The sequence below is a fragment of the Plasmodium knowlesi genome, assembly GCF_000006355.2.
Source record: "Plasmodium knowlesi strain H genome assembly, chromosome: 4".
NCBI classification, from domain to species: Eukaryota; Apicomplexa; class Aconoidasida; order Haemosporida; family Plasmodiidae; genus Plasmodium; species Plasmodium knowlesi.
Window position 1 is genome coordinate 1,020,704 of NC_011905.2, and position 15,012 is coordinate 1,035,715.

Below are 15,012 nucleotides of genomic sequence, written 5' to 3' on the forward strand. Positions count from 1 at the left end.
AGGAATCAGAAATCCCGGAATATGCAAAGGTTTTCCATCTGATGGGGATATTTCACATTTTCGAATTCTTCATCATCCCAGGAGTTCATGGAGCAAATATGGAAGCTTTCAATGTTCCTATTTTTAAGCGCCATTTTTTTAAAATTCGTATCATGCGCATTACAGAAGAGGAAATTTTTAAAGGTGCCCTCATTTCCCCACATTTGTTCTTCTTGATCTCTCTGGCTAGAGCATATTTTTTTTACCTTCACATGATATTTATGTGTATTGTGTGAATTAACCTTAACGGAATTTTTTGTAACGCCTTTTTGCTCTGTCCGTACATCATTTGCGTTTCTGAAGTAGTCATATGCACTACATATATTTTTTAAAATGCAATTCTTGGAGTCGGATTCTTCTGTATTCCAAGTGTTTGTAGATGAAATTCCTTTGACCATGTTGCAGCATATTTTTCTCTCCCTCTGGTCATCATACTGGTGGCCCGTCTTCATCATTATGTTGTGATTTACGGTGAAGAGGTTGTTTTTTTTTTTCTGCGATTTGAGCATCATGTCTTTGTACAGCTGCGGCTGCGTGGAGAAGTTCCATGTGGGGAGACTCCGCTCGGGAGGGAGTGATACCTGTCTGGTTGGCAGACCAGATATGGAGGTTTGGCTCACTTGGTATAATCGGCGCATCTGGCTTTCCTGACTTGAACTTCTCGCACCGTTCCCTCCTGGAGAGCTATTCTCATAATCCATCAGGACCACACCATTTGCCCCACCTGCGTTACGACCCATTTGGTGCTTCACATCAGTGTAGCCGAGGAAATTTGTTACCCCAATACTGGTCTTCAAATTGTTTGACCCCTGGATATGTTCGCAATGAAACTTCGCCGCGTTGCGCGCGCCTTTTATATAAGAATAAGGCGTGGATGGATGTATTTTCCCTGTGTGGTGGTTGGTAGTTCTGCCGCATTGGTTAGTAGCCCCAGTGTTGTTCTCCCCCCTCATGTTTCCCCCGGATAGTACATGGTTCTCCCTAAGCGCACCGAATTTATCTCTCCGATTGAACTTCCTATACTTGTTAATCGTGAGATTATTTTTATTGACGCACATTTTGATCTTTCCGTTTGACGATTTCCCACTTGCAGCTTTGCATTGGAACCTGTTCTGCAGGAAAGCCAAGTAGTAGTCCCACAGTGGTGCATGTACCTGTTGTCCATTCTGCTGATTCACTATATAGGGGACGAGTTCCTCATTAGAAGATTTCTTCACGATGTATGATACGTTTGTATGATTGCCTTTTAAAATGGCACTGGGGATAATACACAAGTTGTTCGGTACCTTACTCCTGTTACTACTTCCAGATTGTGGGAAATGCAATTGGACTAATTTTCCATTTACTTGTTTTTCATAAGTTCCTTCGTTCTTCTGGTATGAGTCCGCATGTTGGAGACAATACTGATGTTTAACACCCCGTATGTTGCTAATTCGGCGATGAGTAAGGATATTGCCTCTATTAGGTTGCCCTCCTGGAAAATACACATTTGTTACTGTACCTTCTCCACATGGGCGGTAATATTTCATCACCTGTTTGGCATTCACACATTTTTCATTCCTTTTCGATTTGCTTAACTTATTCTTCACGTAATTTAGCAAATTCATCCGATTCATTTTCTGCTGACGCGAGTCAATTTTCATCTCATTGTAATTGTTAAAGGAATGGCGTTCCTCCAATCTTTTATTCATTCTTAATTGTGTGTGATGCCCCCCTTTTTTTGGTCCTGCTTCATGCCTCTCAAGTGAATAATTATGTTGCTTGTTCTCCTCTGCCTTATCTAACTGATGTAAGTTTTTTCGGTTCAAATTTTCGTGAAGAAGTAGCATTTTATGTTTTGAACCTAAATTGATCTCACTGAGGGGGATGCTTCTTATGCGTATTTTCTTTTCCCCTGTGCTACCGGAGGATACTGTTTGACCCGTATGGATGCTTTTCATCCTCTGAATGAAGACATTTGCGATGCATTTTTTTGTCATGTTATTTATCCGATTAAATAATTGACTCTTGCTTCCTAATTTGTTTGTTACTAGACATATTTTTTCGCATTTTAATTTTTGCAGGAAATATTTCTGAGCCCGATCCATGGAACCATTGGTTGTCGAAACGTCCAACTGAAAATTGTTGCTCTCGCCTTGTACGGACCTTGGATGTTCTTTCCGTTCCAATGATTCGTTTCTCCTTTTGAGCGATAGGCAATTGTTTCCACTCCCCCCAGGAGTTTGCACAATTTGTTGCACATTCTGCTGTGTTTGCTGATACTCCTGTTTTTCCTTACAATATATTAGGCGCGAGTTATCTTGACTATCGCGGATGTCCTGTTTGAGGGTTCCAACTAGCGTCTCGTCGCTCTTAAGCACTTCTCTCCTTGAAGTGTCAATTCGATTGGACTCATTTAAAACTACATGATGTATGTGACTATCCGTCTTTTTCTCCCCAATATCAACACCTTTATCCGTGATGATGGAGAAGCTAGGAGAATTACCGACAAAACCTTCAACGTACAACGCTGTTTCTTCCTTCACTCCAATGTCTCTGCCCCTTTTCGCCAACTCGCCATCGGTGCGTACATTCCTTAGGGGATTCTTGTTGATAGCCTTCATTTGAGCCTTCTTTCGACGCTTCCTCCGCAAACTCTTCACCTTAGAGCCAAACTGAATTACTCCATCGAGGGATTCATCTCTACTGCTAAATTTATGCACGATCCTTTTGACGTTGTCCGAAATGTCCTTTTCCATTTTATTGTAATTTTTCTTAAACATTTTTATCATTTTCTTCAGATACCCCCTTTTAAAATTCCTGAGGATATGGTTTTGTAGATGTGAGTACAGTTTGTGTACCTCTACCGATGTCTGCACATTCAGTTTAAATTTTTCTTCTGCGTCTGATTCGTTTTGTATGCTTTGTGCGTTCATATGTTTTTGATTCCGTTTGAAGGTTCCTTCTACTTCCTTTTTTTGAGTCTCTTCTTTCGCTCCCTTTTGTTTTCCTTTCCGTTGTTGTTTTCCTTTCTCCTGTTGATTTTCCCTTTCTGTTTCTTCACACTCTCTGCTAGTATCTGTGTATTCACTATTCACACTCTCGAACGAACGGAAGAAGTTGCTAAGTGATTCTATGCTGAACTCATGGCTGAATTTTCTGCTCTTGTATGTGTTGAAGGAGAAGGCATTTTTTCTCATCAAGACTTTATCTCCGCGTTCTTCGGGTTGTTCCTCTTCTACTGGGTCGTCGTCTACTACTACATCATCCATTACTGTTTCTTCCACTTCCATCTCATTTACCATATCACCTACCTCCTCGTTGCAGTTGTCATAGAGTGCTTCGCTTTGCTCGTACACCTCTTCCCTCTGTAAGGCCTCTTCCATTTGGTCAATTTCCTCCTGATCAGGTAAGTCCTTTTCCTTTTCCTCATTTTCCATTTTAGTCGACTCTCCATGCTCCTCATTTTCCGCTTCCCTTTGATGATCATCTGACTTTCCACTCACCTCCTCAGCCACCTCCCCTTTAAGGCTGTCCTCCTCATCTCCTACTGTTCCCTTCTGTTTTTCCTCTGCATCCCAGAACGCATCAAGCGTTTTAATCTCCGAACCTACCGTGAGAATATCATTGTCCATAACCGTCCTGAATATCTCTTCGATACTTTTTCTTATTTCCATTTCCATAGTGTTTTGAATTTCTTCCTCGGAATTTACAACTCTTCGCATATCACGCGGTTCTACTTCCATGGTCTCTTTGGCTTCTACATCTACTTCTTCGTTTACTTCCTCATCATACTCTTCGCCCCCCCCTTCACTGTCTTCCAACCCTTCTTCACTTTCACCTTCGTCGTACACATCGTCCTCTTCTTCCACGTCATCCTCGACCCCCTCTTCGCTTTCTTCTTCTTCTTCTTCTTCTTCTTCTACTTCTTCTTCTTCTTCTACTTCTACTTCTTCTTCTACTTTTACTTCTTCTTCTACTTCTATTTCTTCTTCTACTTCATCCTTTATTTCTTCTTTCTCCTCCGCGTCTACCACGCTTTCTTCACATTCTGCTTCCGTCAACTCCTCCTCATCGTCCTCATCTTCTCCCTCTTCATCCTCATCTATAACTTCTTCTTTTTCCTCCATTCCTTCCTCTTTTTCTTGTTCTTCTTCTTCTTTTTCGTCCTTTTCTTCCACTTTGATTCTTCCGCCTTCTTTGTCCAACTCTTCCTCATTTTCAGATGAGGTATCAATCACCTCTTCATCCTCCTGTTCTTCTGATTCTTCTTCTTCCTCCTCGTCTTCCGACTCCTCTTCACTTTCACCTTCGACCATCACTTTATCTTCCTCTTCACTTTCACCTTCGACCATCACTTTATCCTCCTCTTCACTTTCACCTTTGTCTATCACTTTATCCTCCTCTTCACTTTCACCATCGTCCATCACTTTATCCTCCTCTTCACTTTCACCATCGTCCATCACTTTATCTTCCTCTTCACTTTCACCTTCGTCCATCACTTTATCTTCCTCTTCACTTTCACCTTCGTCCATCACTTTATCTTCCTCTTCACTTTCACCTTCGTCTATCACTTTTTCCTCCTCCTCACTTTCACCTTCGTCCATCACTTTATCCTCCTCTTCACTTTCACCATCGTCCATCACTTCATCCTCCTCCCCACTTTCACCATCGTCCATCACTTTTTTCTCCACTTCACTTTCACCTTCGACCATCACTTTTTCCTCCTCTTCACTTTCACCTTCGTCCATCACTTTATCCTCCTCTTCACTTTCACCTTCGTCTAATTCTACTTCTTTTTTTTTCATTCCTTCCTCTTTTTCTTCTTCTTCTTCTTCCTCTTCGTCCTCGTCTTCCGACTCCTCTTCAAGTGAGTCACACCCCTTATTTTGCAACTCTTTCTCCACGTGGAGATGGCTATTTCCCAAGTGCACATTTTCCTCTCTCCCTAAATTTTTCGTGCAAATAAAACATTCCTCGTTAATTGTATTGCCTGATTTGGATTCCTTTTCTTTGTCTTCACGTTGGTCGCACACTTCTGCGCTCATGCAAGCGTCACTTGGTTCATCTTCCTCTGTGTCATTTTGGCTGTTTGTCTGTGATCGAATTTGGCATACGCTTAGGTTATAACTGGATTCCACGCTACCGTCTTCTTGGCTAGCTGCTTCGTTTATGCATCCCTCTTTACCTTCCTGATTATCATCCGTGTCATCCATCCTCTCTCCTTGGATTTCCTCCATAAAGGAGGATTTGATATACGCTAAACTCACATCATAGCTTTCCTCACTTTTTCTGCTCCTGCTACTTGCGCTTGCGTCGTCCCCCTTGTACAACTCCCTGCAACCTTCGCTTTGTGTATTTTTTCTCGAAATGTCTGCCTCTTCACTACGACCACTGTAACTTCCTTTCCTTTCCTCTATGTTTGCTACTGCATCATCCTCACTTAATTTACTGCAACTCTTACTACTACCTTGAAACTTAACAATATTTTCGTCCTCGCTGAACATACTACTCATTTCCTTACTTTCTATCCTGTTCACACTACTTCCCTCCTCGTTGAACATACTACTCATTTCCTTACTTTCTATCCTGTTCACACTACTTCCCTCCTCGTTGAACATACTACTCATTTCCTTACTTTCTATCCTGTTCACACTACTTCCCTCCTCGTTGAACATACTACTCATTTCCTTACTTTCTATCCTGTTCACACTACTTCCCTCTTCGTTGAACCCACAGGAACTTTCAACAATGTCATCTATTGCCGCACTGCCAGCCTTCGCAGCGCACACTCCACCATCGGAGCTAAAACTTATCTTCTCATTACTCTCATTGGAGGTGCCTCCAAAAATTTGGCTACCGAGATATTGGCTATCAGCAGATGGATTCATTTTTCCTGGGGAGTCCACCTCCCTGTCTACATTGGAATCCATTTTGAAGCTCTCTTGTTGACAATCACTGCTGTATGAACTCCGTTCGACATCACTGTGGTTACTTTTACATTTGGCTAAATCATTCACATCGTTCATGTCCTGTGGCTGAACATGAGGAATGTGTTCTCCCTTTTTCGATAAGACAATTTCTTTTAAGTTTATTATATCCTCCGACAGTACGTGATTATTTCTCCCCTTTTCCTCTTTCTGATTTTTTACGTAATCAATGTATACATCTTTGCAGTTGGTACAGATGGAAAATTCGTCTTCCCCATTCCTATAGTAGTCGTACGTTGGCATGTTGTTTATTCCATTTTTAAGATGATCACTGGTATGGTTCTCTTTGTTAACTACATCGTAAGCATTTTTTTCCATTTCCTTTTTGTAGTACCCTATTCCTTTCTCCACACGTTTCTCTATGCACACATCAAAGTAGTTCTCGTCCTCTGCATAAGCGGTGTCTTTCTTTTTGTATTTCAATTGCTCCTCCTTCGAGTTTGCACTGCTTCTTCCGCTGCTCAGTTCGTGTATAGAGGAACCTTGCTCATCTTGATGGGAGCTCTTGGGAAAGCTGTGCACAGACACAAATCCTTCCGCTTTGTTGGTGTCGCTATGGGAAGGAGCTGTCGTAAAGTGGTTAGAAGTGTCCTCCCCCACATTCACGCCTGCATCTGCATCAGCATCTACATGAGCATCTACATGAGCATCATCCTTTAGCTCATCGTTGGAACGACCCCTCTGCAAATGACTCACGTAAGATCGTCTCCAAGACTGACTGGACACATACTTAATTAGCCTTTTCAATTTCCTCGTTCTGTAAAATGTTTGCAGCTTCTTCTTTAACATACAATAGTATAAGTATCTGAAAAAATGGCACATGTTCATTTTTTTCATTCCCTTCCAAACTGCTTTTTCTTCCTCCCTCTGTAAATAGTAAAATGTCCTACAGGGGTTGTACCTTTTCTTAATTTTGCTCCTCAAAAGGATTTTCTTTTTATTTAATTTCTTTTTAAAAAATAACATTTTCCCTTTCTTTGTAATGTATATATATTTTCTCAGGATGGTCGATATTCCAACATATTGTATTTTTGTTTCTCCCTTTTTTATTTTGTAGCCATTTACTAGGTCTTCAATCTTTTTCTCGGGTGTCCATTTTTCTCTTTTTTCCTTATTCCGCCTTTTGGGTCCCCGTTTGGTTTTCCCTCCCTCTGTTTGTGTAGGGAATGTTCTGTGTCCTCGGCCACTATCGTTGTTTCCATTGCTACTGTTATCCCTGTTCTCATCACTGTTCTCGTCACTGTTCTCATCTCTGTCTGCATCGCTCCGCGAACTGTCTGTGTCGTAGATATGCACGTAGTTCCGCGCACACTCCCTCTTCGGGTACTTGCCATTGGCGACTGGTTCCAGGGACTTCTGTTGGTGGAACAAGTCATCTCGATCGTTCTCCCTCAACGTATTGTAGTCACTCTCGTCAGTGTAATCATAAATCGAATAGAAGGATTTTCTGGATGACATTCCTTTGGCTTCCTCATTTGCTCTCCCGAGTAAGTCCCCATTGGAATCTCCAAAACTGTTACATCTCTCATGTGGGTTTTGCATTACATTTTCTCTGTATGCATCTACCTGATGACTGCTACCTATATTCCCATCCGAACTTTTAATTTCATAAAAAATGGAATCATGAGAATTTCTTTTCGAATTATTATTACTTTGAAAAAACCAAAAATAGTTTTTCATGAAATTTATTTTTCCTGCTTTACTACCTTGATTATTACTTAAATAGTTCCCCAAACTTGAAATGCTCTCTTTGGAACTTCCGCCACTGAAGCTGTTTTGGCTTCGATCCTTGTAGTAGTAAATGCTTTTTCTCTTGTTGTTAACATCCATTTGGTCCCCTTAAATTAGAGCTCTTAAAGGATGCATTTGGTTTCCTCGCGTAACTGCGATGTAGGCACAAGGGGATAGATCATTCGGACAATTGTATTTTACCTCCCCTCTCCTCTTTCAAACTTTCCGTGACGCAGCTCCGCCTGGCACCGCTTACAAGGATTAAAGAGAACATGCATACAAGTATGCACACCTATGTATGCGCACGTGTGCTTTCTTCCAAATTGACGATTTAGAGAGGTTAACATAAAATTACAAAAATGGACAGAAAAAAGAGAAAAGAAAAGAATACAAATTTGTATTTTTTCTTTTTATGTTCTACTAACTCATTTGGCCCATTTCGGCATGTTACCTGTTTAGTTAAAATTTTGCGATTATTCCAAAGTGTTTTTCTTTTTTTTTTTTTTTTTTTTTTAGGAAATTTGTGCGATTAAAAGAACACCACCCGGTGTGCATAGCAGAACAGTTCTGTATATGGTGTTGTATTATTCCTGCAACAGAATTTTGCGCACTGTCAAAAAATAATTTGCACTTGGAAAGTTTAACCTGAAAATACGCGCATTTATTTTTACCATGGTCTTTTTGCGCGGGAAGGCAGGGGGTAATGTATTTGTTTCGCATTGATATTTTGTTCGAATTGGGCTGTGAGGTGGGGGGGGGAGTGGTGCGACACCTCGCTCGATTGGCGCTGTGTGGGGCCGTATAACCAGACGCTACGTTATTCTGTGTTATCATATGTATATCTTTTTTTTTTTTTTTTTTTTTTCCTCTCCCCATTTTTGCCCCATTTTTCCGCTTTTCGGTGCAGTTCAGTTTCATTTTTGAAACATACGCGAAAGGACACTGTTGTTACTAACCGCTTTTCACCCCTGCGATGGGATCCATTTCTTGCATGCAAAAGATGGAACACATTTTTTTGACAATTTTTACGATGCACTAGGTGCAGGCATGTAGAAAGAGCAAATGCGCAACCGGGGAAAGATGATAGAGAGGGTGGGTGGTATTCCACTTGGGAAAGATGGCCATATGGGAAATATCAAACCGGAGAAGTATCACCGTAAAGGCATTACTGTGTAACATTGCATCCTTATAATGACTACGGAAGGGGTGGCATGTTCCAGGCGAATTAACTAAATACGTCTGTGGTGCACCTCCAAGTCGCCCGTCTCTAAAAGGCAAGCATACGACTTGCAGCCGACCGTGCCACTCGATGCGTTTTTTTTTTTTTTTTTTTTTTTTTTTTTCTGTTATGAATGTTTGCTACAGGCGCCAAATGGGGCTAATTCAAGAGGTTCTGCTTCGTTCTGCGTCAAACAGAAATGCCACAATTGGGACGTGGATTATTCTATCCATCTTTTTTTTTTTTTTTTTTTTACCCTTCACTATGCGCTTTAGCATTTGGTGGGCAGCTTCCATTCGACTAGGTCCCGTTCGACCAAGTGCTTTTTTCCGCGGAACCGTCGCCGCGTGCATAAACATTTCCACATGTAATATTATATACTTGCGTATTATATTATATATACAAACGTATGGCACGTATAATATATAATATATATTATATACATACACTTATTTGATGCACTCCCTTTTTTTTTTTTTTTTTTTTTTTTTTTTCCATTAAAAAAACGTTTGTTCATTTTATCTCCATTATAAGTGCAAGAGCGAGCAGCGTCACGTCGTCGTCCCAGGAAATGCGGTATATAAATATATATACAGCCTTTGACCTATGTTAAAACTTTCTACATACACGTTGTGGGCTCTTTTCCTCAAATTAGAGTTTCTTTTTTCTTTTTCTCTTTTCGAATCATTTTTTTTTTATTCCGCTCTGGAAAAATTACAACGCTGCTTTGGATTACATTTTTTTTTTTTTTTTTTTTTTTTTTTTTTTAAATATTCATATGGATGTACAATAAATCTCATAAATCCTGCATTTTTTTTTTTTTTTTTTTTTTTTTTTTTTTTTTTTTTTTTTAATTCTCATTCGCTTAGCTTTTTAAAAATCCTTATATATATAGCCCTCTATTTTTTTTCTCTGTTGACTTTTTTTTTAATTTCTTTTTTTTCACTTTTCTTCATATTTTTCTTTATTCTTTTTTTCATTCTTTACCTTTTTTTCTGCGAGGCTTTTTACCCATTTGTACATTTTTTATCTACATTAATGCAAATGGGTAAGCAAGCGTGCAATTAAACATATTTGTGCTTCATCCTGTGTACAAATGCATATATTTGCATGTGTTTATGTATATACCTAGCACTTTGCACGTCGTTATTGGCAACAAGTTTCACTGTACAAGAGAAAAGGCCCCTTGACGTACACGATTTTTTGCTCCTTCATTGTACACTTATATTTATTCATTGACACCCGAGTACTTTGTACAGCTATCCTTTTAAATAAGATAAGAGAAGAAGAACGTGCGTCCCATTTGGGAAGTGTGATGTTACTTTCTTCAGTGATTTAGCCAGACCCGTTTTTTTTTTTTTTTTTTTTTCTTTCCTTTTTTTTTTTTTTTATATTTTTTAATTTGATTATTCCACCCCCTAGTACCATTTTGATTAAGAAAAAAGCTATTTCTTTTTTTTTTTTTTTTTTTTTTTAAATTTGCCTGTTTGTTCATATTTATTTTAACCCTATTCATTTTAATTTAATTTTTTTTAGATTTTATGTGATTGGTTTTTTTTTTTTTTTTTTTCTTTTATTTTTATAAACGTTCTATATTCAAATTTATGAAGAAGGGACAGTTGTTTATTTAAGTTCGCCTTTTAAACGAAACACACAACTGAGAAGTCGCATTGCGAGCACAGAGAATTTGGCTCGTCATTTTGGTCCCTTCCACTTCCTGCTTGCATATATGTAGTGTACCCATATGTGGAATACTTTTATGTAGCACACCTTTATGCGCCTCTACACAGTGTACAGTGCGCAAGGTGTATTGATTGTTTGTCACCGCATGTTACTTGGAAGCGCCACTTGCACATGTGATTGTATGTGCTTGTGCATGCATCGAGTGTAACACCGCATCTGCCTGGTAAAGAGCACCCACGAGCAGAACACACCTTTTACTGCGTACTTTGACAAACCGCGACTCGACACCATCATCCTACTACCATCCACATTACACAACCATACACACACATATATATATATATATCGGCCAAGATGAGACTTATCACCTTAGGATTCATCTTCCTGTCGACCTCCCTGCATTACTCTCACGTGTTTGCCCTTAATACCAATCGAAATTTGAACATTAAGCCGACCAGTCATAAGTCAAGCAAAAATGATAAGGCAAACGGAGCGGACAACATAACGAACAAAGGAGATTCCAACGATGCAACCACCGGAGCAACAGGCGCTTCAAATGGCAGTTCGAATGGCAAAGAAGGTACAGCGACCACCTCTGCTACCTCGGGACAGGGATCCCCAGGTACACCTGGAGGAACGATGACTCCAGGAATGAACCCAAGTTTAGAGGAAATGATGAAACCACTAAATGAAATTTTTGCAGGAAATGGAGAAGGATTAAACATAGAAAATATTATGAACAGTGAATCGTTCCAAAACTTCTTCAATTCTCTCATGGGAGGTAATCCACAAGATGGTTCCAGCAATGGCCAGGAGAATTTATTTAAAGATATGATGAGCGCCATTAATTCCCAATTAGCAGGTGCCACCGGAGGAGCAGCTGGTGCGGACGCGAACAATGGTAACAACGGACCGAACATCCCTGTGAGCCCAGAACAGTTGAACAAAATAAACGAATTGAAAGACAAACTAGAAAATGTCCTAAAGAAATCAGGCATAGATGTAGAGCAGCTGAAGAAAAGCATGGAAAATGAGAATTTCATGCAAAATAAAGATGGCTTTAAGGATTTCTTGGCCAATATGCCCATGAACCCAGCTATGATGCAGAACATAATGGGAGGCAAGGATGGAAATATATTCAACATGGATTCGAACCAAATGATGGATATGTTCAACCAGTTCAGTCAGGGTAATATGAATATGAAGGACTTTGGAATGGGTGACTTCATGAGCAACGGAGGGTTTCCTGCTGGTATGATGACCCCTCCAGTTGGCTCCCAAGACAAGGGTGCTGAAGATAACCTTATGGGGGGAAAGGCCTACGTATCTAACTCAAACAATAACGATATAAACTTTGCAGACAAATTAAATGCATTTGAGGATATCAACGGATCAGATGAAAGAATGTTCGATCTTTATGAAACGAATGATGAAGATGGGGTTACCAGTAACAGCATGAGCGACTCCGTAGAGGAAAGTGACATCTTGGAAGTGAACGGAACGAACGTGAACAGAAATTTGTCTGATGAAAATTCCGTAGAAGAAGATTTAGATGAATTAGATGCAAACTTCGGTTCCAATTCCAGCGCTACTGTGTCGAATGAAAGCAGTCAAAATAATAGAATCACGGACGAGGTAGAATCCAATGAAGAAGAATTAATTACATCCTCTGGAATTAAGGGAGATGCAAATAAAGTGACAACCACCAATGGGTATAAGAATAATAATGGCCTCTTCGACATGAACAATTTGAAGAAAGACAACAATGCCTCCTCCACGTATGGAAATGACAATGTAGGAGATAATTCAAATGGAGGAAATATAAATGAAGGAAATAACAACAAAGTGATGAAGAAACGTACTGGAGGAAAGAAAAAGAAAACTATAAAGAAAAAGAACCCAGGACAAATTCCATTCAAAATAGAATCCCTGCAAAAGTTAGTAAAAGAATTTGCCAACACGTCTAACCAGAAAATTATGGAAGATATTGTAAAAAAATACGTCTCCATGAATAATCAAAGCAGTACAAGCAACAGCGATGATGATGATGAGGATGAAGATATGGAAGATGAAAAAAACGGTAAGGGAAAAAGTTCCGAAAACGAGGAAGAACTGAGCATGGACGAATTCAGTGTTAAAGACATTAAAAAGCTAATATCCGAAGGTGTTTTAACATATGAAGATTTAACAGAGGATGAATTAAAAAAACTAGCCAAACCAGATGATATGTTCTACGAATTATCTCCTTACGCAAATGAAGAGAGGGACCTTTCGTTAAATGAAACTTCTGGTGTATCGAACGAACAACTTAATGCTTTTTTGAGAAAAAATGGATCCTACCATATGAGTTACGATTCTAAAGCGATCGATTACTTGAAGCAGAAAAAGGCAGAGAAGAAGGAAGAGGAACAAGAGGATGATAATTTCTACGATGCGTATAAACAAATTAAAAACTCCTATGAAGGAATTCCATCCAACTATTACCATGATGCCCCTCAACTCATTGGAGATAATTATGTGTTCACATCTGTGTATGACAAGAAGAAAGAGTTGATTGATTTCCTCAAACGCACCCATGGTGTTACCGACGAAAGTGACAGCACCAGTGGAAAGGACAAGGACAATTCCGCCGAAAATGGGGCATACAAATCCAAGTATTACGATAAGTACATGAAAAAATTAAGTGAGTACAGAAGAAGGGAAGCTTATAAAATTTTGAAAAAAAGAAGAGCACAGGAAAAGAAATTACAGAAAAAACAAGAAATGCAAAATAATAACAATAACGAAGTGGACTATTCAGAATATTTTAAAAAAAATGGTTTTATAAACAGCAGCAATGGAACAGTAAAAACATTCTCCAAAGATCAACTGGACAATATGGTGAAGCAATTTAATAACGGCGGAAGCGAAATTTTCAGTAGCGGTGGTTCTGGTGCAGACGTGGGTGGTGACTACTCCGGTATGGGCGCAGGTGGTCAGTTCTCACCTTCCAGCGGAAATAGTAACACCACGGGATACGTAACCTTTGATGGACAGAGCGTGGTCGGATCAAATGAAAATGAAGAGGAAGAGTCCAATGAGGATATACTGAATGAGGATGAGGATAACTCAGAGGACGATGACTGAAGAGGTGTGGCACCGTGGCGTGGACACAGTCGGCAAGCTAACGTTGAAAAAGCATAATAAAAAAAAAAAAAAAAAAGGGACCGACACAATACAACACAAGATGAGATAACCCCACAGCGGGATCCCCTGTCATTATATGTTTGAACTCTTATCTGTTGATTTGCACACACACACACACCCCAATACTTCTCCCGCCTAAGGCGATAAATGGATAAGTAGATTACCTGCCTAACTAGCTAATTCCCTCTTTCTTTCTCTCTCTCCTTTTCTCTTCCCTATTCGTACAAACAAATTAAAGATTTATCATATGATCTAAATTTGCTTGAATTAATTTTATAAAAATTTTATTTTATTTTTTCTCCCCTGTTGACAGATTTGAGTTTTCATTTTTCAGTTTTCATTTTTTCACTTTTCTGCCCTGTGTAGTTGCGGAACGACTGGCAATATATCCACGTCGTTGCAGCGTCCATACGACCATGTATTTATTTTATTATTATTATTTTTTTTTTTTTACTTTTCCCTCCTTTTAATATGTGATTTTATTTAATTTTTTTTTTTTCCTATTTTTCCAATTTTTTTTTATTTTTTATTTTTTTGCTTCAGCTTTCCAATTCAGTACGTATATATAATTGTATATATATTGGTACACGTGTGTATGTTTATATATATGATTATGTATCCATTTGATTATTTAAAAAGGAAGAAGTTTATAAAAAATGCCCTTATTTTTATTCCTTTTCATATAATTGCGCTTTTTAAGTAAAGGGTAAAAAAATGCAATGAAGTTATAAAAATAAAAAAATTTATTATTATTATTATATATTTTTTTTAAAAATTTTTTTTTAATTAAATTTGATATTTTAAAAATTAACATTTGAAATTTTTAATCCAACCCGCTCTTTTTTTTTTTTTTCTTCTTATTTTTTCACTTCGGCACATTTTTCGCCATATAGTTACAAGATGAGACAGACACGCCACTTTGACAAATGAATGTGCCGTATGTTAACCTTATCGATCTGCTTCCGATCGACGGTGTTTTGAAGTACTCTTATGGGGAGGAAAACTGCCATTTGCTATAGAGGGGGGGAGTAAACCAAACCGCCCCTCCTCCAAATATGCACATCTAATGGTTACTCTAACATACCCATTATGTTATAGATTAGCAGCTTCTTCTCGATGTTGTCGTTTTGAGTAACTCTTAAGAGGTCCAGTTGGCCCAGTGAGAGGGTGTTTACCAGAATGACG

At 39.0% G+C, this 15,012-nt stretch overlaps 2 protein-coding genes across 2 annotated transcripts; one reads left to right on the forward strand and one right to left on the reverse strand.

Annotated features, from left to right (window-relative positions):
• Positions 1–5: 5 nt before the first annotated feature.
• Positions 6–7,838, reverse strand: PKNH_0422800 (uncharacterized protein; the record flags this gene model as incomplete). Its single annotated transcript, XM_002260613.2, has 1 exon — positions 6–7,838. The coding sequence occupies one exon, from the start codon at positions 7,836–7,838 to the stop codon at positions 6–8; it is 7,833 nt and encodes a 2,610-aa protein (XP_002260649.2).
• A 3,157-nt stretch (positions 7,839–10,995) lies between these two features.
• On the forward strand, positions 10,996–13,767 carry PKNH_0422900 (translocon component PTEX150, putative; the record flags this gene model as incomplete). Its single annotated transcript, XM_002260612.1, has 1 exon — positions 10,996–13,767. One exon carries the CDS (start codon positions 10,996–10,998, stop codon positions 13,765–13,767), a length of 2,772 nt encoding a protein of 923 aa, XP_002260648.1.
• Positions 13,768–15,012: the final 1,245 nt, after the last annotated feature.